The sequence below is a fragment of the Struthio camelus genome, chromosome 2 (assembly GCF_040807025.1).
Source record: "Struthio camelus isolate bStrCam1 chromosome 2, bStrCam1.hap1, whole genome shotgun sequence".
Lineage (NCBI taxonomy): Eukaryota > Metazoa > Chordata > Aves > Struthioniformes > Struthionidae > Struthio > Struthio camelus.
In genome coordinates, this window is record NC_090943.1 from 138311114 (window position 1) to 138337310 (window position 26197).

The 26197-nt window shown below is 41.2% G+C and overlaps 1 protein-coding gene across 1 annotated transcript in view; it reads left to right on the forward strand.

Annotated features, from left to right (window-relative positions):
• Positions 1 to 19788: 19788 nt before the first annotated feature.
• ALKAL1 (ALK and LTK ligand 1) overlaps positions 19789 to 26197 on the forward strand; it is a 40467-nt gene continuing 34058 nt past the window's right edge. The window contains exon 1 of the mRNA XM_068933758.1: positions 19789 to 20137. Coding sequence (XP_068789859.1) covers positions 19789 to 20137 — 349 coding nt within the window. The remainder of the gene's footprint in view (positions 20138 to 26197) is intronic.

Sequence of the window (26197 nt, forward strand, 5' to 3'; positions counted from 1 at the left end):
CCACTGCTAGTTATGTTCTGCCTATTCACAGCAGCCATGTTTGCAGGCTGCCTAAGGACTATGACCTCACACAAAGATATTTGACTGTAAGCGGGCAACTCCTGTGGTGCCGTCTTCATTGTGTAAGAGGAAAAATTATCTTGTCTTTAAGGTGATGATTTGGGACTTCAGAGACCTTGGCTTAGTTTCTGTTGCTGCTATGGGCATGAGTGAACAAGTCATTTAAACACGCTGTATCTCAGTGTTTCATCTGTAAAATAGCGATAGCAATACCGTTGCCCTTTTTGTCTGTCTTGTCTATTTATATAGAGAATTCCATTGGGAAAGGCTTCATTAACTACAAGAAAGTCTAGTACAAAAGAGCCTTGCATACAGACTTATTAATGCTACTGAAAAAATAATGATCCTTACTGGAAAACACAGTTTGCTTATGTATGAATACATGAACTGATTTAGGGAAAGTGGAAAGATTCATACCTTTCAATGAAAATGGCGTATTTTGCTTTCTGTAGCACCTTCGGCTTCCGGATGAGAGCAAGAATGTGAATATTGAAATAGCATGACAAAGTGTTTTGATTATATTACTGATCTGAATGAAAAACCTACCCTACGAACTCATTACTGAGCTGCTTACAGAAAATTACCGTCTAATTATTTGCAGTAATGCAGTAGAAGATTGTCAGGTGAAGAATGCATTTTCATCCCTACAGTGACTATCTTAAAAATCCAGAAGGTTCCCATCCTAAGATACTGCAACCAAAACTTGTAAAGAATTGTTACATTCACATGTTTGCTAGTCCATATTGATTAGTGTATTGCAGCTGGGATCTGGAGACTCTAGTCCTTTGAGTAGGGGAGAGTTTTACTTCTAAGCAAAATGTCTTGGATACAATACTACATTGATTGCGCTAGGGAATGGAGCAGAAATTTAGTTGGTGCTTGCAGTAATGTAGGGAGATATCCCTTCTGTCTTTCTGTAAGGCTCTGATATGGATCTACAGCAATTGCTTGTTCCTCCTAGGAAGTTAGGAACATAGCTTGAGGCTAGCAAAAGGGAATTTCTTCCTTTTGGGATGGCCATGTCACTTATCCTGTACTTAGAAAAACTTTCATCTAATTGGGAATGAGAAAGAGAGGAGGGGGAATAGAAGTAGCAAATGACTGAAATGCTTGGAAAGTCTTTGGAGAAAGTGAGGATTGTGCTCAGCCTCTGTTCCTATGAATTTTCAGCTATAAAGATTCAAGCAGCTGGAAAAATTCAGACCATTTTGTAGCCCTATAGTTAGGACATCCTCCTTAGAGGTGCGGTCTGAAAGATACTCAGCTAGAAAAGGGAATCAGTCTTGGTTTTCTCCATCCCAGGTAAATACCTAACCATTGTGTTAATGGGTAAAAATGTACTGTCACTGCTCTTCTCCTTGCAGGAGTGAGGGTGTAAAGATTGCTCTGAGTTCGCTATGGAATCACCTCAGCAAGGGAAGGCTTAATCTGTGAATCTTGCTGAGGTTTTAATATAGTGTAGGTGTCTGGCTGATTGTCAAACATTTAGAAGACTCTAGGGCAATAGAAGTGCCTTGAGACTATGGGTGCCACCACAATTAGGTGACAGATAATTTGATATTTTGAGGATGTACGCTTTGGACTTAGATATTTAAAGTAGGAGTTAAACGCCTGAAAACTTTTACGGGTCTTTCGTGATTAGTCAACTCAAAAGACACCTGAAGACTTGAGATGTGGTTGGGAAGGGTCCATTGCCATTTAAGACAGTGGAAAGTAAATACTTAAGAGTGGCCATGAGGTAGTCCAGACAATGAAAGTAGCTAATTCCTTTTTCAGAGCTATGAGATGGTGAAATCTGAACTGAAATATGTTGTAGAGAGCACAGTTATCAGAGATAAGTCCTGAGCGGCAGAGTCACCACTGTGTCTCTGCAAGCTTTTCCAAAACAGCAAATCCAACAGTAGTTTGAAAAGGAAGTCCTGCAATGTGCAAATGCTGGGAGAGAGGCTTCTGAGTGTGTGTTGCATATTTAATCATTTGCACACTCAAATCCTTCCAGGAGTTGACTGATCTCTGTGAGGAATGAACTTGAATAATCTGCCTTCACACGTTCTTAGTCACTCAAAAAAACCCATTCACACTGCAGAGAGCTATGACAGATTCAAGTCCAGTAAGAACCATCTGGATCAGATGGAGCTCAAGATTTGCTTTTTGTTTTTTATTGCTTGCTGACAGCACAGCAAGCCTAGATTATTTCTGTTTTGCTCTCAGGAAGTGAAAGGAGAAATTTTGAGCTTATTTCCTACCACATCTGAGGGGTTCTTGAGGCCGCCAGTGATACAAAACTATTTATCCAGATAATTTCACATTCTTGTCCCCCAATATTTATTTGTCCACCAGCTCTGCTTTTGAGTATACCTTTGCAAAGGGAGCAGTGACTGTCTCCTGAAAGGCCCCTTGCTAGCTGCTCATTGAACATGGAAAAGCAGAAAGGGAAGGAGGCAGAGAAGAGATGCCTTTAAACCTTTTAATATATGGTGGCAAACGAATTGTACCTATCACCTGCCTCCAGTGAAAAGATCAATAACTCACTGTGAAGGCTTCAATCCAAAAGGTTGATACCAGGTTACAGAGTAGGTTTCAGAGTAGGTTTCCTTCATCTAAGGAGTAACTGATAGCTGCCCTTACGAAAGTATGATAATATTATAGTTAAAGCAAAATAATAAGAAGACTAAGTCAGGTTTTACAGATGAATTTGCTTGAATACTTGCCCATTTCCTGACACCTGACTTTTGTTCCACATTTTTTCACTCTTGCAGGAAACTGAGTGATCACTGCCATCTATTGGTAAAAGAAATAAGCTAACATTACTGTCCCACTATGATAAAAGCACTAGAAATTGCATAATTTACCTGAAATTGAACATGCTACACTGTTAAAGATGATTATATTTCTTCTCAGCCTTCTGAGTCTCATAATTATTTTTAAATGAAAGTTTTATAGCACATAAAATGTACGCCATTTATCCTAGCTTTTCTTCATATTGCTTCGCTGTTTTTGTCTGTTGCAACACAGCTCTCCATTTATATGATCTATATAAGACTATACTCATGTTCTCAGAAGAAAACACCTGGCTTGGATTGCTCCAGGGGATTAATAAATTGGAATTCCCAAGTATGAGATAATTTGGTTGCCTGAGGGAGATATTCTTCACTCGTGGCATAAAACTGGTGAGAAGTACTGTGAGACCTTTTAGATAAAAGGTACGGATTGCCAAATTTTTATTTATCGTTATCATCATGGACATGATAGAAGAAAAAGCAGGGATACGCACATTTTTTTGAGTTTTCTATGTAATTAGAATGAGTAGAGGAGAATTGTCCCTACCATCATCTATGAAATTAATCAAAGGTAAAGCCAAAGAAGTGATTAACCTCTTATTAATATTTAAAACATTTGTCTCCATGTCTGAATACTCTTTAATGAGGTTACTAAAAGTGTATAGAACTAGCAAATGTAATAATGAACTGAGTAATTTTCTTGTTCAATATTTTTATTTTGATTGTTCAGAGTTCAGAAGATCTGCATACCTGGAAATAAATTGATCAAAACTATTTTTAAACAGGTCTTTAATAGCCCAACATTACTAACTTCATTAGAAGTTGCAGCTATTTAACGTGAAAAGATTGTTAGCACAAATGCACCATAAGTAATGCCATAATTGCAGCTATGTTTTAATTAACACAAAATTAAAGCTTTTTCCTTTATACGGCTTTATATTTCAGTGATAAAATTTGGACTCTAAGTTAGGAAAATGGGCATAAAATAAATTTTTGAGGGAGAAATTATTTTTATTCCATTTTTCAGTAAATGGTTTATAGAAACTCTCCCTTTTTTAAACATGTTATGAGATAAGTTCTCTTACAAATTACGAATTCTCTTTGTAATAGAAAGTCTCTTACAAATTAACTGGTATATGTTTCATCTGCCTCAAGTTGCATCCATGATGTTTGTGTTCCCAATTAGATAGTGAGACTTGAATTACTTTAATGGGCATCTTCTTCTATAAATAGTCACTATATAATCTAGATTCACTACAGAAATTGATAATTTAGATGCAAGTGGAACATTGGGACAGATAAATATCCTAAAATTTTATGTTTCAATCATTGAAACTATGTTTCCTAGATCCTTAGAGTAGTGAATAAAACTTTGGAATCTTGAACTAAAAGTTAAGATGGATCACAAGAAAGAAAATCTATTGATTTACATTCAAGAAACTGAAGAGGTGGAAGAAAAATGTTTCTGGCAGTATTAAGGAGCTCAGTCATAAAACCACACAGAAAATTATTAAAGAATATTTATTTTATTCCTTTTATATTGGTAAATCTCTTCTAGAAAACTGGCATACATACATTTCCATGTATTTGGGCATGTTTGTCTCTTTTTTATACCTAGCTTGTTTGATATGTGGTAACAAGTAGTGCAGTCTGGCTATGAAAAAGGAGATGATATGCTAACAAGATATCTGATGTGATGATATGAGCTGCTTGTTTTTGCCGTCATCAAAAAGACCAAAAGTGAAATGTGGCCTGGTGGAAGTGGGCTGAGCTTTTACCCTGACTCCTCGGGGGTTGGGGAACGCTGCTGACCCAGGGGAAAGGGATATCCCTGCAGATGCACTACGACTCTGTGGTTTTTAGAGCTGCTTGGCTGCGCAAGGCTTGCACACCCACCATGGTGCTGAAATGTCACTTCAGAAAGTCGGCATCTCCGGTGTGTGTCTGTCTGAAATGAGCACAGGAGGCGATATCACACTCACAGTTTAGTAGAGCACGAGATTTTGGCATCATCTTGCAACTGGCCTTTATTTCCCCTGGGGACTGCCGCTCACATGAGGAAACTGCTCAGCACAGAGTAAGGATTTCAGAGGCCTGCCCTGTGGAAGTACAAGCAAAGCTGTCTGACAAGTTTTATGAATGTTTGAGTTTTGCAAGAGAATATTTTAATAAAGTTGTAATCCTTTTATCTCAAAGGGATTGTTGTTTAAATTACTGTTAGCAAAATCAAGAGTAGGAGGCAACAGAGGCCTGCCAGTATTAAGAAGATCAAAGCATGTTGGCATCAATAGCTGTATTTATGTTGCAGTTTTACTGTATTACATTATTTAGGTCCTTTAGAAGAGAATAAACATTTTACTAGGAATAAAAGAAGAAATATTATATTGCTAAACTTCAGTGTAGACTTGTTTTCTTCAGGAGAGTCTCTTTAATCTAATACTATATAATAAATAATTTTTAAAAGATTAGTTATTTAAAAGTAAAGAAAATTTAATGGATTTTTTTTTCTTGCTAGTTTACATTAAATATAGGTTTAAAAATGTTTTTCACACTTTAATTATTGACCTCATTTCACAAAACAATCAGATGAAACGTTGCTAACATGAAGCATACCTTCATGAGACCTCCCATTCCACTGGATATTTGATAAGGAATCTTCTTATGGGACTTAAGTCATCAAAGCAGTCAAGTATACTTTACTTAACTACTGGTTTAGGACTTTGTATGGATGCAGAAAGGAGATGTTGCATGGATCCAGGCAGAGGGAACAGGCTATGATGGCTCTCAGTGATGTGATGGTGGCACGGGAAGAAACATAGCAAGACAGCAAGGATAGTAGCTTCTGGAAACCCAGGGAAAGAAGGCCATCACTTCTCAGTGAGACAGGAAGAAAAAGGAGAGAGGGAGTCGACAGGCAACATCACCAGGGGGTGATTGTTAGCAGCTTTTGTGGAAATTCTCTGTTAGAGAAGTAAAAAAATTGAGCTGAGATCTTTGTAAGAGCACTCAGTGGCAGAGCTATCCAGCGCTACCCCTTGCACATATGTTGTAGTGAAAAGTACCAGTGAGAGAAATTAGTAGGAGGAAAGCTTAGGGGAAGTGATGGTTTCCACACCCAAGAAAGATAGCCAAATCTTAAAATGAGAAGATTTTCTGCTTCTTTGATATCTGTTTACTGTTAGATTTTTCTCTTGTCATACGTACAAGGGGAGGATAAAGACACTTTAAAAAGTGTTAATTATGGCTAGGGTTTGTGTTGTATATTCTTCTGGTCAGTCACTGCTGATTTTAAGACATTTTGAAATTAAAAAAAAAAAAAAAAGGACTGTAACAAGCAGAGGAGACATGGCCATGTGGGTAAAGGTCTGCAGGAGTAATGAGGAGACCTGGCTTTCCAGCAAGTCACAGTCTGTCTCCGCCTGTCTTCCCTCTCTTCCCTATTCTGTACATTGGCCAAACAAAATTAAGAAAATTTATTCAGCCAGCCAAGACCACATCTCTCAAAACACTACTTGAGCCTTTGGTCAGCTGGAAGCAACCTCCTCAACGGACTCGTGCGGCTCTCATTTGCCACCTCTATGAACAGCTAGGATGGAGTGGCTCGCTTACTTGTCCGAAGCGGTGATGCTAGAGCAGTCCATGCTAGAAACAGAAGGCAGCATTTCCTGCCCTTGCTATTATTTTCTTTAATCTTTTCCTTAATTTGCCCTTTGACTTCAAGAATCAGGATCAGAAAAGCCTCAGAAAGAACTACAGATCCTTTCAGCCAATGTTTTCTCTTTTTCCTGAAGACTGCGAAACTGAAGATTTTTTCTTATAAAGATTAAGTGTAGCATGAAGGTAAGAACAAGTATTGCTGACACAGAAGCTCTGCTTCATAATTTATATTCCTTTTTTCCTCTCCTCTGCCTATTTTCCTCATGCCTAAAAAAGCTTTAGAAGACATTTAGTGGTGACTATTTGATGCAGGACTAAAAACGGCTAAACCCTCTCATTTTAACCCCATCCCCTGGATCGTATTTAATTGTAATAATGTGCAGTGACAATGTCATGACACTTCCCTTAATCAGCTGGGCTCACTGAAATTAACTTCTCTAATTTTGGCCTGCATTTGTCTACTTAAACTCTTCTTAGCAGAAGACAGCAAAAATTCATTACAGCTAGTTGGAACAACGGATTTCCTTTCTCACAAGAAATAGCACTTAAAAGTCGGTATGTATACATATTTGAGCATGTATGTGTGTTTGTGTGTGTGTGTATTTGCTCCTGGATCATGATTAGAAGTCAGAAACTTGACATTTTTCATGGGAATGAGATTCCTCTAATGTCTCTATTGGTTTTCCAGCTGCCAAACTCCTTTACTTCCCCTCTCTTTGATTGCTGTCCTGCACACTGAGTTGCCCAGCTGCTGAGCCAGCTTGCTGGCTGGCTGAGAAGCCAGCTGCTTGGACAGGGAAGTCGAGGATCCCAGGGAGGCAGGCAACCTGCCCACCTTACTGACAGCCAACTGGCTAGCGCATTGTCAAGGCAAGCTGCCTGGAAACCTGTATTATTTCTGCTGGATTTTTTGATGGATTCCTGCAGAATCCATATGTCCTGTTTAATCAATATGCTCTGATGGAACAGTTTTCCATCAGAGACAAAAATGAACTAGCTTCAATGTTTCTGTAACGTGTAGAATAATGAAGTGCTGTTCTCACAGGTGTCTTTTAGCTATGCTGTAATAATGCATGCTAAAGATACATTTGAGATGTATAAAGGTTTCAGAACAGTTTTCAAATAGGACCTGAGAAAAATAAAAGGAAAACCATGGAGGTATTGGAGGCTGATGACACTCAGACATACAGGCACTACAAAAAAGAAGCAAGCAGGGCGTATCCTAAGGATACGAATGATCTAAGAGAGTAGGGTAATTTTTTTGGAAATCCTTCCTGAAAAGCCAAGATCTTTATTTTTTAGCTATTAGCAAACTATGAATGTGTCATGCTTTAGAAATGCTCAGAGTCACTTTATAAAAGCTCAGGATTGTTTCATGAGTAGATAATAGTTAAAGAATATCATCTGTGGTTATGCAACAGTAAAGCCAACTTCATGGTCTTTCATGTGTCTGAGTAGCAGGCCAAAAGCCAGTCTAATTCCCTATGCCAAGGAAAATGTTTTAAATGTTTTGCTTTATTTTTTTTTTCCAACTGGAATAGAATAAAATCAAGCTAACATACCGAATGAATCTATTTAAGACAATTCATACTAGGGAAAGCATATGGAATGTATCTGACTCTGTGTCTATATGTGTCTATATGTGTTACAGGCTTGTAACACTTGATAACATTGTAACTTGTAACATTGATAACACTTTGACAACAGTCTTTCTCTGTAAATTCCTATGTTTCAAAGTAGCATTTCTCTTTCTAAGTGCCCCTCTTTCCAACTTAAAAATGTTTTGGGGATGTTTTCCTTCCTTCCTTTTTTTCTGTTCATCCAAATCAGACTTAACTCTTTCTGTGGAAAGACATCATCATTTTTCAATAAAATAGAGTGAATATAGTATTTCAGACGCATACCAAATCCTTCAGCTCTTTCTCTTCCATATATCAATACCTTTTTTTTTTTTTTGCTTTTTCTAATTTCTTCTCCTCCCCCAGCCTACTATTCTTTTCATCTTTTCTACCTAATCTATTGTAATTCCTTCATTTCTTCTTCAGTTTCTTCACATTATAGAAAAGGTGTGGAGTACAATTTCCTTCCTTCACCCGCTGCAAGATTTTCTCTGCCTTTCCATTTCTTTTTCCTTGCCCTTCTGATTTCACTGCAACAAAATTCTTCCTTCCATGTAACACTAACATTTTTTATTCCTTCTTAATCAATCACCTCCTCCTACTCTGCATTGACTCAGGCTTTTTCAGGCTATTAACCCTTCCTTGCCTTGCATCTTTCCTCTTTCTTATATCACTGCATCTGCATTCACTCAACAGTCCTTCCATCAATTTTTCTATCCATCTATCTCCTCCACTCAGCTTTCTGTCTTTCCTACCTATATTTTCTCTTTTGAGTCACTTAGTATTATTACTGTTAAGAGTAGTGGTAGAAAAGGAGCTTTTACAATGAGCAAAAGACTTGACAACATGTAAAGAAACTATAGAGACAAAGGTGAGGTGAGTAGGAGTGAAAAAGGCAATGATGCCTAAAGGAATAATGAAGTCCATGTTGTGCAGATCTGCATCATTTTTTTTTGTTTTAGTTGTCTTCTACTAGGGGAAAATTGAGCTAGGAATTAGAGCACCTGTGAAGTATATTTTAAATAAGTAGCTGCTTAGGACAAGGGAGTGGGAGTATTTTTGCTGTGTCATTGAAGCCGTTTGTCAAAGATGTCTATATTCTTCTTTCTTTGCCAATATTGTCGGCAGTATTTATTTTTCTGCTCTATGGAGCTGACACTGACATACAGATGAAAAAGGGAGTTGTAGGATTTTTTTTAAGCTGAATTACTCTCCAAATGTGTGGTAGGCTTACATTCAAATAAGTTAAACCTACTCAAATCAGATTTAGTAAAGGTCCATATGTTGCAAGCAGCATGAGCTAACCCTAGACTTAGTCTTCCTCCTCAAACAGCTAAGGGTCTTTGTCCGGGCCAAGAAGATCTGCTTATCTTAGATCCACTAGCTTTAGTAACAGATTTTTCGCAGCGTTTTAAAGACCCTCTAAAGCGTCACGTCTGGCAGCTGAAATCTATTTTATATTCTTTTATTTAGAGGTGATGGAAAGAGGGGATTTGGGAAATATAGCCTTTGTCTACCTTTAGGTTCACTTTTGCATTACTGTGCTCTTGGTACTGCCTAGCAGATGAGTTGCACACCTGCTGCAGGGGGCTTGTGCAGTTTGTTCAGCAACATGTCCCAGTTCCTGCACGAATAATGAAATCAGAGTTGTGGAGGAGGGAAAACAGGATACAAGGCAGGAGAGATGTAGCAATAATGAACGCAGTACTGGGTCCAGCATCCTGGTGAGCGGATTTTCTCCTGACCTCATTGGAAGGAAGAGGGCAAGATTTGTAGTCCCTTGCACTGTTCAGCAGCTTTCCTTGGAGCAGCATTTTGAAGAACAAGGCAGAAGTAGGGGCAGTCAAGAGGCCCTGTAGCATTTGGAAATATGCCTGCAGGCATATAAAACACTGCCTCAGAGGTGCACCTCAGGCCTGCACTTTGTGATTCAAGTGGGCTGAGTTCAGATCCTTACAGACTACTGTCATCACAGCTAAAACTCTGCTCTGTGGTCTTTCACATGTAACTGTGTAAGGTAAAAGTACTTAGCACATCCTGGCATGTCTCTTCCAGAGAAAGACTACTCAGAAGCAATTAGAATGAAGGAAAGCTTTGCTGAGACCTTTCCTAAATTCTAAATCTTAAGATTTAGGAAATTAAATTACCTTGGGCAACCCATGTGAGAATCACTATGCCTCCATTTTGGCTTAGTGGGTATCCATATCTGGATAGCATAGCTTCTTCGCTGCCCACTAAGCTCCCTCGAACAATGGACAGTTCAGAGAGTAGGAAGCCAGGGGAGCCAGATTTCCTATGGTTTTGAATTGTGTGGTTGGAGTCTTTTATACCTGTGAGGCTTCAAGCTTCAAGTCAAAAACTGTGTGATTGTTATGTCTAGCAAGCAAAAGTAATCTTACATTCAGATTAAAAGTAATAATTAAAAGTAATTTCCCATAGCAGGAATGCTAATGAAGTGTTCCCTCCACGTTGGCTACTTGTGTTCAGAGAACTGTGAGGACATCTTTATCTTGTATTGCTCCTCTTTCAGCTGAGCTGAAATGGCCAATGGACTCAAACACTATTAGGATGGGCAGAAAGCATCATAGTCTCGTATGCAACCATGTATTTCTGAATGCTATAAGTCAGCATTGCTACTGAAATAAGCAGTTCTGCTGCTCCCTTGCTACCAGCTCCTCATAGCTCTGTGCTATCTGCTTCTTCACATCAATGAAAGCAGCTGTGTGTTATATGGAAGGCTGCATGGGGGCACTAATAACTAACTAAAGCCTTTTGGGGACTAATTTTAGCCTGGATCAGTTTTCTGATCCAGTTCAGCAAGCAACCACCTAAACTCTTGTGCCAGCATAACAGAGAAGGTGGCTCAAGGGCAGAAATTCAGTGGTGAGAGCCATGCAGAGTATGGCATTGATCTTTTTGGCAGCCATTCCAAATTATATTGGTTTAAATTGTGCATGAAGCTGCAGACAAATAATGTAATCAGGTGAGAATTAATTGCCTCAGGAAAACAGGCCAAAAAGATTCTAACAAAGTATAAAAAAAAAGTTCATGTTACTTTCTGGTTATGAAGAACAGAGTAGTGTTGAGAGGCAAAACTGAGCAGTAGGTAAATCACTGGAAGTGGATTTCATAGGCCATCCTCTCTGTCCTTGAGTTCAGGCACATAATTGCCATAGACATTTTGGTAAAAAGCCCCTCTGAATAGGCTTTACCTGGCGTTTATCACCCAGAAAGCAATCATCAACCAAAAACAATAAATGCAATTCACTAGTGCCCTGGGAGGTTCCCTTAGACAGGGCAAGATTCCCCTCTCCCTGCGCCTTTGATTCATCATCCGGGAATCAATCTCTTGGCTACTTGTCAGTCCCACATTTTGTTATCCGTCAGAACAAGGTCAGATGCTTTCTTGAGCCTGGAAAGGGGCCTAACATACTGCTGCAAGTAATGTTGCTTCCAAGTAGCTGAGCTAGCTCATTTAGAGCTCTCAAAAATCTCTAATGCAACATCATGCTGTACCTTGTATTAGTCCTGCTAGGGACTTCAAGGGATTGATATTTCTTTTTTTTTCTTTTCTTTTTTTTTTCTGTTCCATTTTGCCATTTCTACACCAGCAGGGTTTCTTTTCCATTGCAGGATCCATAGTATCAACAGAGAGTTGAGCCTAATGTAAAAGCAGGTTATCTAAACTTCAGTTGTGCATAAAAAGGGATAAGTCGAACTTATTAGACAGGCACTTATTAAACAGGCTCCCTTAGGCTCATGTTGCCCATAAGTGTGGCAAGTGTGGTAGAATAAGGAATGTACAACCTCAGCACAACTTACAGTTTTAATATTGGTCTCAGCTAAACTAAAAATAAATCCCCAACAACAATACAACTTGTAATTAACACAGCTTGATCACTCACTTCCTGATTTACTTATTCAGTTAGTCTGTATTCTGTTAAAAGTGTCCAAGCTGGTTTGAAAAAGCACAGGAAAAGAAAATACACCACCACTAACAAAACAATCACTGTTATTAAGATTAAAACATAAAAAGAAGTTTTACTTACCTTGTTTATTAAATTGCTGTAGTTTGGGTACCAAGAAACAAATATCCAACAGAAAATGTGTGTGTGTTTAGCCTGGTTTCTTCTTTTCCTTGTTAAATAAAAAAAATATAATATATAGCTTTCTGTTTCTTAAAAATATAAGGGGTGTGTAAAATCTGCATGAGAGACATTAAACTGTAGTGTAAAAATGTTTGATATTTCAGCTGTAGTGTCATATGTCATTTCAAATTAAAAGAAAAAGAATAAGGTGGGGGATAGATGGGAGTAAAGAGAAAGGCAGGATCAACCAGTGCATGCAAAGGAGAAACAGAGGCAGCTAAAGGAATAGGTAAGGTGATTATTTCAGATTTAGGAGTATCATGATAGAAAGGCAATAGGAGAAGATGACAAAAAGAGACACAAGTGAAAGAGCTAGGAAGACCTGTTTCTCTTCTGGTATGATTTTGAAGCTGCATTCCTCAACAGTCTAATCTTTTAGTACAAGAGAAGGGAAAACAAAGTGAAATGGTTATTCATTTCAAACTTAGTAGAAAAAATACATTTTTTACATAATGCATAATTTGTCTGTGCAGCTCATCATCAAGAGCTACAGTTGGGAGCAAGGACATGGCATGATCTCTAAAAGGATTCAAAAGCTGATGTAAACAATTTAAACAGCTCATTTCTTTGGCTTATAAGGCCCAAAGGCATAGGATTTTGTAGGATGATATTCTCTGTAACAGGACTTTCACAAATTAATTTTTATTTTCTTGCATGGACATCTTAAAAAAATAGGTAAATCTTACTATCCAACATTCTTCCAAGCTCTATTATTTTAGTGATGGAAAATTATTAAGAAATCTGGGAAAAGAAGAAATCTATTGATTCCACTCCCTCTGTTAACAGAACAGTGCCGTACCTAATAACCAGTCTGCTAGAAGTAATTGATGGATATGTCCAAGTGGACTTGGAAGTCACTGGAAGTCACTCACTTACTCAATTTCTATTACATGAACCCCATGTTTTCTCTAGTCACCTGATGAAAAACATGGACCAACTTTCTATCCCTTAGATACCTCGTTTACCTGAGGATGAGGGAATGGAGGAAGGGGTTGTACAAGATCTGAATACTGTCACCCATGAGAAAGTTTTAGCTGGGATTCCTCTTTCTGGACACCAACAGCATTGCTTCAGCTAATTATGTCTTTTTTTTCAGAGCCACTGGTTTTCAGATTTGAGTCCACACTCAAATAGCTTCACTCTGCATCTGACTGGATCTGAATTGATGGTTCCCTCTTGGTCTAGCACTCAAATTGGCCTACAACAGAGACCAGTTTTCTTTATTACTTGGCAGGCTCAAAACTGATTTCTGCTGAAAATCTTTCCCCAGATCAACAATGATTTACATGCTTTCAACTAAATGATGACAACCTATTTACCTTCTTGTAATGAAACATGTAAGTGAACCAGTTTTTAATCCACTGACTTCAGGTCATGTTAATTTTCTAAGTTCTTGACTGAATTGCCACGTCTCACAAAGTCAAATGTTTCTTAGAAATCTGTTGCATTGACAACATCACTGTGCAGTAAGTCTGGGAACTTTGCGCCACATGCCCTGTACATCTGACCGTCTCTGTACATGTATAGGCCTACACAGGCTGTGCCATCTTCTGCTCGGTTGTTGGTTTCTATTAGGAAACCCCTGAGGTCTGTCTCTGCTGTCATCAAATCAGAGTGATTTGACTAGTTCTGAAATTTCTGGGGTTACCAATACAATCACTGGCCTACTGAGAAGTCAGACAGGAAATCAGAGGTAATCCATAAGAGACCACTGTGGAAATTTATCCTAGATGTAATATATTAACAGGAAAGTTCTTTTCTATATGGAAGGACATCAAATGTCTGAAGTTCTGCTCTGGAAGTGGCATGAACCTGAGCTAGGTGACTTTCCCATTTTCTCTCTACAGTTCATTGTCCTAAAACTTTTGAAGCCTCTTCTTTTACCATTGTGGATTACTCCTGGCAGCAAATTCCTATCAAAGTGTTCTTTCTTCCAAAGATAATCATCTCAGCAGAGGATGCTGATGAGCTCTAAATTCTTCTGCCAATCTGCAGTGCAGAACACCTGCAATGACTCTCCCTCTGCAGTATTGTCAGTGAACCTTTCCCTCCAAAAATCCCTAGGTCCGTGTTCCCCAAATCAAGGCTCTCATTATGAGAGGAAATCAAAGAATTTTTCTGAATCACAGTCTCCAGGATTTGAGTGTAAGATCTTCTGCTTGATAATGCCCTATCTGCCAAAAGTCCAAAAATGTTACTAAATTTTTGATTTTGTTGAAGGGAAATGGAAATGTCACTTAGAGGATGGTCTTCTTGCTGGCCAGATAGTGCTCTTAAGGAACCCGTTGTCACCTGTAAAGTTATTCTGGTCACCAGCTGGCTTTCTGGTGAGGTCAGTAAGCTCCTGTCTCCTGTCATGGAGGGCGAATGGTGAAAATATCTCCTGTGTCAGGCAAAAGATTTATTCTTATCCTACCATGCCTGTTAATTAGTTCTTTGACAGCTGTAAAGACAGCTACAACAAGCTGTCATGCCCTTTATAATAGGCCTTTATCTTCTGTGGTACGTCTGATACAACTCAGAATCCAGGACTGAGTTTGAAAGAGCAGGACTTAAACTTGTAGGAATACTTGATACCTCTTTTCCATTTGGTGATGGAGTAAGACAAAAGCAGATGCCTGCTGCCAGACTCTTGCAGGGTCTGGTGTACCTTTCCTAAAAGTAATTCTGGCCAAACCAGAAGCCTACAATAAGCCTTATAATAAGCAATTATTGGAGTTTTTCTAAGATAAACTGTCAATTTTCAGAGTAATTGAAACCAAATAATTGGTTTCAAGTCATCCACATCAACAATAGTGGAACGGACTGCAAGCAATTCAAAAGGGTCCTCTGGTCAGACTGGCTATTGCTCAGCCAAGAGTCCTGCATGAATATTTTTTATTGCATAAATATCATCAAGAAATGAAATTTTCAGTTTTATATATATATATATGACACACGGATTCTTGCATCTACCTTCATAACAGTGTTTCTCTTCTTTAGTTGAATGGCATTCCATTGTCAAACAGTTCATTAGCATGTCCTATGGCTTAAAAGCTGCTTACAGAAATGCAAAAAAAATTGTAAATTCACGGAAATAAAGGGCTGCAAAAGATACTCAAGAAATCATCTGAATGAGTCCCTTGCACTGAGGCAGGTTTTTTATACTGACCAAGGTTATTTATTTATTTATATTACCCTCAGAAGACATATATATGGCTGTTTAAAAACTCTGATTTTAAGAAATTCTATGTGATCTATAAAGCAGATGGAATCTTCTGTTAGTTATCAGAAATTACTCCAGGTATCTATAAATTACTACCTTGCCTAATTCATTTTTTTCTAGGTATTTTTTCACTTTGTCACCTCTCCTTCAGTGACACCATGCATTAAATCCCAGCTCATCAAAGTCAACTATGACATCAAAGCCATAGACTTTAATAGAACTAGGTTTTTGCTCTGTTTTTCCTCTTGATTTAGTTGAGTGGCCATGAAAAACTTTGGCTGACAGATTTATTCTGCAGTAGTGAGACACCTACATTTAAAGTCTTTTCTTTAGCCTGTTTTTTATCTATGTCAGTGCTTTGGGAATACATTTGGATAATTTTTATATTTCAGTGTAAATCTCAAGGTAAAATATCACTACTAAACCAACACTTTCAAACAGTTCATTTCATGAATTTCAGTTGCAGTAATTGAGCTTGATGGGAAAAATTAAAAGTTAGGTTTCTTACTAATGACTTAGGTATAGTTGATTCTGCTTTGGGCAATGGAAAGCAAGAGATCGTCTCTCAAAGTCCCTGTCAGCCCCAAGATTTTTTGATTTAACCAGCTTGCTTTTAATTTCACTCATACATGGAATTGTGGCTAAGATAGATCAGAAAAGAAAAAGAATATACCGCAGGAAAGAAAACTGATGTACTAATTTAGATATATGGGCTACATGAGGCAAATAACCATGCTTACACAGGTTGACTGTGAACATGTTTTTAGTTCCTAAATAAGATAATGAGTTTAGTCTTAAGATTAGGGTTTCCTCTCTTTGATGTAAATCTCATGCTGGGATTCTTTCTTCATATAATGATGAGGAGGCACATTATAGCCACTGACAAAAGGGCCAAATGTGATCACAACCTGAGAATGGGTTTTTGACCTGCCAGAATTGCCTGGGATTAGTAAAGCTTCATCTTCTTGTGTTTGCTCTTTGGTTGCCATTCTTTAAAATAGTCTCTGAAGAGTGCAAATATCTAAACAATTTAAAAGAGACAAGGCTTTGCACAATAGTAGAAAATAAATCCTTTTTTTTCGGGTACGTCTTTAAGGCTTTTGAGCATAAAAAGTCTGGAAAAGTTACTTAAAAGTTGTGATTTAAATGTGCTGTGGCTTTAATTGGTTCTTTTCATTATTTTAGAGGCTTGATCCAACTCCACAGCATTGAATGGGAATCACTGCAGTAACTTCAGTGCCTGATAGTTCTGCCTCTTAAGCTACTTTGTAGGTACACCCACTCTCTTGTTTTCTTGACTTCATGTTTATTCTTTTGAAAATAGAGAAAGGAAAGTCTAGATGCAAAAAGTAACAAATGAGGCAGCCACTATGTCAATTTGGTTTAATTTAAAACAGTAATTAAAAACATTATATTGCTCTCTGGGTGGGTATAATATCAATCCAAGAAAAGAAGGATGTAATTCTTCCCAAAGGAGGATGCAAGAAGAGATAAAGGAGAAGGGCAAAACTGGGTGGCCCAAAATGGTAAAGGTGCCTAGCTGAGCTGTGATACAGAGCTTTAAATCCCTAAATCCTCATTGTTTAGGTTAAAGAATGTGTATGTTATGAGCACAAAAATTCTTTTTCTGTCTTAAAAGTGCCTTTCTGTGTGACCTGCTTCCAAGGCTAAAAGAAGATGTAAACCTTATCCATGATAAGCTATGAAAGTGGGCAGAGGCGCTCAAATCAGGGTAGTTATACTTTAGTCATTTCTAGAGAACAATTCAGTTCCCTTCTGTGGTGGCAAGATGAGGACAAAATAAGTATTTAAGACAAAATGGAGAGGAGTTTTGGGATTTGCTTTGGAGTTTGTAGACAAAAATGCTGCTTTATTTCTCAGTTTATGTAAGCTCTTCTATTCACTCATTGTAACTGTCAGCTTGACTAAAGTTTCTTATAGACCTCCTGGTAAACAGGTCGGCACAAGAAACAGCATAGTGAGAAAAAGAGCACCATCCCCGTTCTGGTACTTTGGGAGTTCCCAGGCCAAAATAGGTTATCCACTGTGAAAAGATTTGTGGTAACTTTGTAACCTTTCTAACCCTCCATTAGTTAAACTTGGGTTGATTCCCAAACTCTGTGGTATCTCCTCCCCTTGCCTGGAAGGTGGCACAAGACTAGCAGGATGTGCAGCAGAAGCCGGCTTCCCCTCAGCAGAGGCGATGGAACCGGTGAGGTACGGCCCTGTGTGTGCTGTGCCACAGATAATTGGAGATGGGTTTGAATGACAGAGGTTTTGGGGACAGAGAAAAAGTTTGTAGGGAAATGTCATATGTCATATGTCAAACAGGTTTAAACTATGTAGAATAGTTTAAACCTCCTTCAACCCTGAAATCCCCATTTTCTTGTATTCAAGGATATTTCAAGTCCTTTCCCCTCCGCTCATTAAATGATGAGCTCAATGGTACCTTCTGTCAATGAGTTATACTTGTAAATTCTGTCAAAATATGAAGTAGAAATTCTGGCATAATGTATGGCATACATATTTTTTTTTAATTTGTATTGTTTTTCTGTCTAATCCAAGACCATTTGTATTTAGTACTCTCTGAAAGTAGAGAATTCATTCTCCAATCATTTGCTTACATTTGTATGGCTCTAGAAGGCAAGTTAAACTGTGGGATTACTGGTTTATTGGATCACTATCTTTTGTTAGCTTTCATTAGATTTTATTGTCAAAAATTGAAAAAAATGTTTTGAAGAAATATACATTTTTACCAGGTCTTTGGTTTACAGATTCACGCACCAAAGACAGCCTACCACTTTCCCAGCCATCAACATAGATCCAGTTTGGACCTTGGCACACCAGGATTTGTTCAATTTATAGACACTTCAGACTTTGCTTCTTTATTCAATAAAATGAGAGTGAGAGAGAAAAAAAAATAGTTGTCTTGCTGTATTCCCAAGGGAATCCCACTAAGTTAAAGCACATTTTAATCTCTTGAGCCGGCAGCTTTATTGGTAAGCGTTTCCCAATCTACAGGGAAATCTAATTTCACAAATAGATCAGAACCACTTCAAACGCGGCTTGCGGTTGCCATCCACCGGGGGACAGACTGGGAGGAGGAAGTTTGTCAGAAAAGACCATCTCTGAGCCCAAGAGTGATTACCAGAGGTGCCTCCAACGACTGCCACCCACCTAAAGTCGATAGTACTCAGACGACGACGCCGATCCGGACTATATAAGCGAAGCGCATGGCCGTGGAGGGCGCATCCCCCCGCTCCGGGCGCAGCACCGACGGCCGCGCTCTGCGCCGACCCCGAGCGACGGTGCCGGGAGCCGCACCGCAGCCCGCGAGCCCCGCGCAAGCTTGGCCGCTGCTCCACGGTAAGCGCCCGCGGACGGCCCCTCGCGGAGGGGCGCTCGGCCGGGGGCCGCGGCGGCCGCGGGCAGCCCGAGCTGCTCCCGGCCACGGCCCGGGTTTGCCGCGGGGGGGGAGAGCCGGAGGCCGTCGGGCAGAGCCTGCTCCGCAGCCGCTCCTATTAACTCTTTCGCCAAAGAGGAGCTGCAAGAGAGACCAAGGATAAGGCAGTTTGTCAATAACTGATTTTTCCTTTCCCCCTCCCTAATTAATCCTAATTTGTTTGCTATAATTAGAACAGCTTTACTTCGGGGCATTAGGCACTGCCTTCGAAGCCTCAGCCTGTCGTAATTGTTTTTGCCCTTTAAACTCTGATTTGCAGCGGTTCCCAATGTGCCTCGCCAATAACTAAACTCCGTCCGACTACCCTTCCGTAAGCTCTCACTCCGAAAACCGCTGCGCCCTTCTTCCACGTGCGGCTGCCGGCCGGCCGCCGAGCGCAGGCGGCGCCGCTACGCGGGGCGGGGGGGCGGAGGAGCCGCGGAGCGGACCCGCACCGCGCTGCTCCGCGCCCGCGGGCCGAGTAAGGCGGCTACCCCCAGCGCCGCAACGCTGGGGCACCGAAAGCCGAGCAAATCCCCTGCCAAGCCTGTAATAATATGCGCGGCTGGGCTAAAACCCTTCCTCTAATCCGTGTCTATAAATGTGCCCTCCAGGCAGCCGGGCGCCCGGGGGCGGGGAGGCGCGCAGGGCCCGGCCCGGCCCGGCCCGTCGGGGCCGCAGAGCCCGGCCTCCCCCCGGCACCCGGCGGGGCTGCGCCCGCCGCGCCCGGCGCTCGCATGCGGGAGCGGAGGGCGGGCGCGCACCGCCTCCGCGCCCGCGGGGGAGCCCCCGGCGGCGGCATGCGGAGCGGGCTGGGCGCGGGCGCGGCCCGGAGCTAACCGCCTTGTGCTCTCTGCCTCCTCCCAGAGCCGCGGAGATGCGAGGGGCGAAGAACCGCCAGGCGCTGCCCGCCATCGTCCTCCTGCTGCTGGCCTCGGCCCCGCCGCCGCCGGGCGCCGAGGGCAGGGACCTGCCGGCGGCGGGAGGGGAGCGGGGGGCGCTCCTCGACCTCCTCCTCCAAGCCCTGGGCGACGGCGACGCCGACGGCAGCCGCCCGCTGCCGCCGCCCCGCCCGCCCCGGCGGGACCGGGTCATCTCCCGGCGGCTCAGCGGCGGCGGCGCCCCGCCGCCCGACCCCCGCGCCGTCGCCGCCGCCCCCCGGGAACCCCCCGCCGCCGCCGCCGCCCCGCCGTCCCCCAGGCTCTTCGCCGCCGCCCGGCACGGAGGTAAGGGCCACCGCGCCGCGCCGCTCCCGCGCTGCTCTGCCCCCCGCGGGCGCGCAGCCCCGTCCGCTCGCCCCCGCGGCTCGCTGCGCGGCTGCCGCCGCCGCCGCCAGACCCGACGGCGCCCCCGCGCTGGCCCCCCCGCAGGCAGGAGGGAGCGAGCGGCGGGGGGACGGGGCAGCAGAGCATCCCACGGGCGAGGGGGTGCGCCTCCACCGCCGTGGCGGCAGCCCCGGGGGGTGCTGTGCCCCGGCTGGGGTCGAGCCCTGCTTGGTGCGGCCCGGGCGGCGCGGTCGCCCCCGGTCCCGCTGCTGTGCGGGACCCCCGGCAGCGCGGGCTGCTCCACGCTGCGCTGTTATCTCTGCTGCGGCCTTGGCACTGCTCCCGCCGGGAGCTCAGCCCCTGAGGGGACCCTAGGGGAGAAGGGAGCATCAGGTCACTCGGGCTTTTGCTTGGAGGTTGGTTGTTGCAAAAGCTCATGTGCAGTCCCTCTGAGTATCTTAAGCTCTTAACTTTGCTGTGTTGCAACACAGCCAGTTCTGAGGAAGCCCCTGACTTGAAGCTTCTGTCTTGAACAAAAAGAGAAATGACTGATCCAGATGTCCGGACTTAAGGCTTTAAACTTCCTCTTCACCTTGACCGGTTCTTGTGCATTGCAGGTTTGCTGGGGTGGGCACAGGGATCTGACTTCTTGTGGGCCTGTGGGGCTTGTTGTGTCCCCCAGGTGGGTGCTGGCACAGGGAGCCATCCCGAGTGCCAGCGCAGGTCAGGTCTGGCTGTGACAAGCGGGGGCAGTTCAAGGCCAGCACAACTGCCTGGTGATGGTCACAGACTGTGCTCAGCCAGGAGGCAGGTCACCTCTGGAGCAACTAGTTTTGTGCAGAGCCACAAAGAACACTTTCTGCTACAGAGTAAAGCTACGTAAGGAGCTTGTGTGGGCTAGGATGACACACTTCAGTGGAAAGGAAATCAAACAGTGACTGTCTCGGCTGTAGACCACTAACATTTTATCTCATTGCCTGTCAGAGACCCTACAGGAGAGAAACCAAAATCAGGGAAAGCAATGAAGTTTGGTTTCTGAGAGATTTATGTCCCTGGAGAGCACCCTTGTGGATTCTCTGATGTCTGGCAATAGATGAAGCTGAGATGCAGCCTTTTCCCAAGCTGCACTGGTAGAATTGCCCTTCTCTGTCCTGTGGTCGATTTTTAAGAAAGATTAAACTTGCCATTTCTGAAAAATTGAAGTTGGGTGGCAAGTGTAGAAGTTAGTAGGAGAGAACTGATCAGTAGGGCAGGCAGCATGATCACTATACAGTCTGAGGAAACTGGACTAAAAGAACTCAAATCAGGCAAAAAGTAATTAAAGTTTTGGCCTTGGATGCTCCTGCTGAGTGTGATCTCCCCCAAGTACTGAGCTGTCCATCCAGCTGTAAGTGGCTGTAGTGTCCCAGTGAACTGTCAGATTTTTTTTGCTTCTTCAGGGCAGTAAGTCTCAGGTGGCAGTTAAGGAAAAGCCAGCTCAAACCAGATTGTGATAGTTTCACGTGCTCGTTAAAAAGCAGATACTGCTGGATATCAGTATGAACAGTCATGAGTGATTATTCACAGTGGCTTGGATTCTTTATGTGCTGTGAGCAACTCCCCAATGTATACTTTTCAAGGAAGAATACAAAATATCACCTTTTCAAGAGGATGAAGGAAAGAAAAGTATAAACCTGAAAGCAATTGTTACCAGTATCAGGTGGTTTAAGGAAAACGTCTGTTATGGACAACAGTAGAGATGTTTATTGCTAACTCTGTAAATAGTTGCACTGGACTGCAAAAGTATTAAAAGTCTAAAGTATTATTAAATATTTATGCCTTATGCAACTTTGAAGGGGATTTTTCTTGAATTTGTCAGTGTTATACATAATAAGGCTTTACTTTCTATTAATTGTTAGTTTAATAAATATAGTGCTTGCAAAAGGGATAAAATTGCTAAACATGCTTAAATAGAGGAGTTCTCCAGTTGTCACAGGGGCGGGTTCAATGTCTTATGGGCAGCCATACACTTAGCTTCCGCTCTGACCTACAAAGGGCAGATCTACAGTTTAATAAATACTCTAGTTTTCACATTCATTTCATTTTTTCAAAACACATAGTGAGGATATAAGTTAGTGATGGTGTTTGTTTTGTGGCAGATAACTGTGCAGTAGGCTTTTCTTACAAGTCCTCAACTTTTTTCTTATGAGTCCTGTCACCAACACATTAACAACTTTTTACTCCAGCTGGCAGCACCTGAGTGTCAGCTGAAGAGAATGGCCAACTTCTACATCAATCAGGAAGGTATTTCATTCAGCCAACTACTCAGCCAAGTATTTAAAGCCAGAGTTACATATTTAGATTGTCTTTTTTTATTGCAGAAAATCCAACCCAACAGTTTACTTTAAAAGAGAACTCAGCAATCCTATTTCTTCTTCCATTTGAAACACAAAGCGTCCAGAGCACAGACATGTACAGAACAGAGAATGGAAGCAGCATTATGTATGTTTTTCTTCCTTTTCTCAGGCTGCTACTCCATATTACTAATGAGCTGAATAACAACTTGCTGTAGCAGAAAGGTTGAAATTTGTTTCTCCTCCTGTTCTCTTCTTGCTCTCCGCCTTCCCTCTCAGGACTGCTTCTAGCTCTAGTCTAACCACCCAATGAGCTAGTTCAACTCACTGATCTGAAGTCCTCCCCCTCCCCTTTATTTCTGAATTTCTCATTTTTCTGAGTGAGTTTGGTGTTTGCTTAGTGAAGTGAGCTGTCGTAACATATGATTAGGTGAATTCTAGGAGCAGCGCAAGGAAAGTGCTTGGAGCACATGACGGGGAGTGAGGAGATGAGCAGGAATGGGACCTCTTCCTTACTGCATGGTGACCTGCTCGTTTAGCTCAGGCCTTAACCTAAAAGCACAGCGTCAGGGGGTGTCTTCAGTAAGTCTGAGCAAAGAAGTGTGCGATGAGATGCCAGACATCCTCCATGTACCCCTTAGGCATAGATATGTAAATAAGATGTAAAGTTATATAAAACCAAAGTGGTTGATCTATGACTCCTGGTTTGAATGCGGCTCCCAGGGCACTGAAAGGCAGGTCCCAGGCTGGAGCTATAGCATGGGAATAACAGCAATGCCTCACTCCCACAGGGCTTTTGGGGAGAAAGGGGGCAAGACAGCATGGACAGCCACTGCCGACAGCGCTGAAATAGGAGGGACAATCAACTCTTCCCTGCCCTGCTGGGACGGTGGAGCTGCTGTGGTTGTAAAAGTAGTTTACAGCTGTCTCTGAAGGCCTTTCCTTCCTCAGGCAACAGGGATATATAGCAAGTTGTGTGGTTCTTGTCAGGGATATTTAGCATGTCAGGTACTTCTTGGCCTTATAAATATTTGTAGCATGAATCCTGGAGGACCAAGAAGGTTATGTTATCCTCCTATGAAATAAAGACATTGGTTTCACCATCATATCAGCTTTCTTAACGGCTTTTCCCTTTTATCCCTACTTATTCAGAAGTCTTCTCTCACACAGACCCTTCTGTGTTTTTCTTCATGACCTTACTAATAAACGAGCATATCTTCTGAAGAGTATACTCAGAAGAAATAATATCTTCCAACTAACCAAAAGGCAATCTTCATCTTTTGCTAGGATTTCTGTTAGGATGTTACTAAAAATACGAGTTGTTCCTTTGAATTATTTCTAGTGGGATTAAATTTTCTGTCACAACATCCTTTGCTTTGCTTGATTTCTATGACATCTCTATGCTTGAGGGTTTTTTTTTGCATTAAGTGTCTCAAAGTATTTAAGCCTAGTATTGAAAACTCTTCATGGGTCCTCCTTTTCATAACTATCCCCCGACGTGTGACTGTGCTTTCTTCAATCATTAAGAAGTTACATGATGTCCAGACAAAGCCAGTTTTTCATGAAGTGCCCAAACGTATAATTTCACAAAGGTAGGATTCAGTATGAGGTTATTTTTGAATATCATATTGGGGGAACAAGAACAGTTTGTTAGTCTCCTGAGATTTGCTTTGTTACCTTTAACCAAATGCATTCTGCAGAACCAAAACAGCTTCCATGTAACTAGATTTAAATAAGTCCTGGCAAGTAAAAATTCTATATTAACTATTCTTTTCTTATATAAGGTTTCACCACAACAGTAGAGAAGTGAGTTATCTAAATTTACAAGAGGAAAGGGGCTGAAATTTGTCTTTGTGCTGGGAGACCAGTGAGGCTTTTTAAAACATTTGGATTAATTATTTTTTCAAGCATAAAAGAATGAAGATAAATATTGCTCTCAGTTAACCAATATGTTCTAATTAGCCTTCTGAGCATTTCTACTTCCAATTTACAAAAACATATCAGAGAAGAGAATTTGGCACTTAAAATATTAAACTTTAAGGTTAAACATAAAAGTTGAATTTTATGCCAAAATTTCATACACATCTGCAGAAGAAAACTGTAGGCTGTCCCATGACACGGTGCTAATGTAACCATTTGTAATGAGCTACATTTGAAAGATCTGTCTGAGGGTTGTTTTAGTTTGTGGCTGAATCAAAAGCGTGTAAGCTTATGTAAGGCATATGAAAAATTGTTATTTTTACTCACTTAAAAACTCTCCTGCAAGTGCAGTAGTAGTTACAGCTGCAAATCCTTAATTCTGTAAGACTGGTTGCGGTTAGTATTAACTACTTCAGTGAATGTAATTACAGACCTAGAATAAAAAAAAAAAAGAGACCAATGAGGAATGTAAACCTTATCTCTAGGAAATTAAAATGTATATTAAGGCATAACACACACAGTACTTTGTAATACTTACATCTTGTCCAACTATTATTCCTCATAATAAAATAGCCTTTTTTAGTATGTTGTGCAAATAGGAGTTGTTGTATATTCTGAAGGGACAAAAGAAAATGAGGGTCAATCAAAATGACATCCTGCAAAATCATGTTTACCAAAACAGATGTCACCTCAGAAATTAGCAAAGTAGCGGATGGCATCATTTTAAAAGGAGATTATCCTTGTTATATTAAAAAAATCAAAATAATTTTTGTTTGATTACAGTAATTAATTTTGATTCCATATCTGAATCTTTTGAATAAATTATTTTTACTATGAAGTTGTTGGATAAGCTTTTCTGGAACAAAACCAGGTAGATTTATTCTGCTTTCTGTGCCTTAATGTAATAGATACTCCAAACAGTTTAAGGGGCTTATATTTTTTATTTATTTGTAGTGGGAAGGACATGATAGGCAAGTAAAATTATAACTATACATATGTATATATAAGATCTAGTGATTAAAATAGAACAAATACATTCTCATGGAATCAACAAACGGCAACGAAACCGTAGTTGATTGTCTTCTAGTGAATCACTGGACATTATTCCTCGAGGCAGAACATCCATGTGACATTTGCAGAGCCTTCAAACTTCAATCAGTTCACATATTTATTTTGTAATGACTGTGAAGAAACTTTTTAGTGTCCTTTTATTCTGAAATAAGAACTTTCTTTAAGACCTGGTCATGCCAAGTATATTGTAGCTTAGCTGCCTGTTCTGTTTTTTTCTTGTTTTGTGAAGAAATCTGTTCAACTGGACTATATTCTGGAGGATTGACAGGCGAGAAAAATGTTTCAAAGTAGAAATGAAATGTCTGAATTTGAGACATTTTTCTCACCTCTCATTTATGTCATTTACTTTGAAGTTTTTGCAAGTTTGCAATGCACCAGCATTAAGAATAATGCACATTACTGGAAGCTGTTTATCTATATGTGCAATGCACAATGCATTGTGCAGCCCAGGTTAATGGTTGCTGAGGTGAGGTCGGAGGGCGTGTGGGTATTTTGCACACCATGATGAACGGATGCAAACAGTCCCAGTGAGTTCAGTTGAAACAATCCTTATCTCTGTTGGTACTGAGATTAGGTGTCAGTTCTAGATGAAAAATACAAGGAACGCGGCATAGATTTATGTTCTATAGTGTTTCATTTGGATGAGGAGAAGGAATTGCTTTTCATTAATTCTATTGTAGTCAGTACTGTTTTGCTC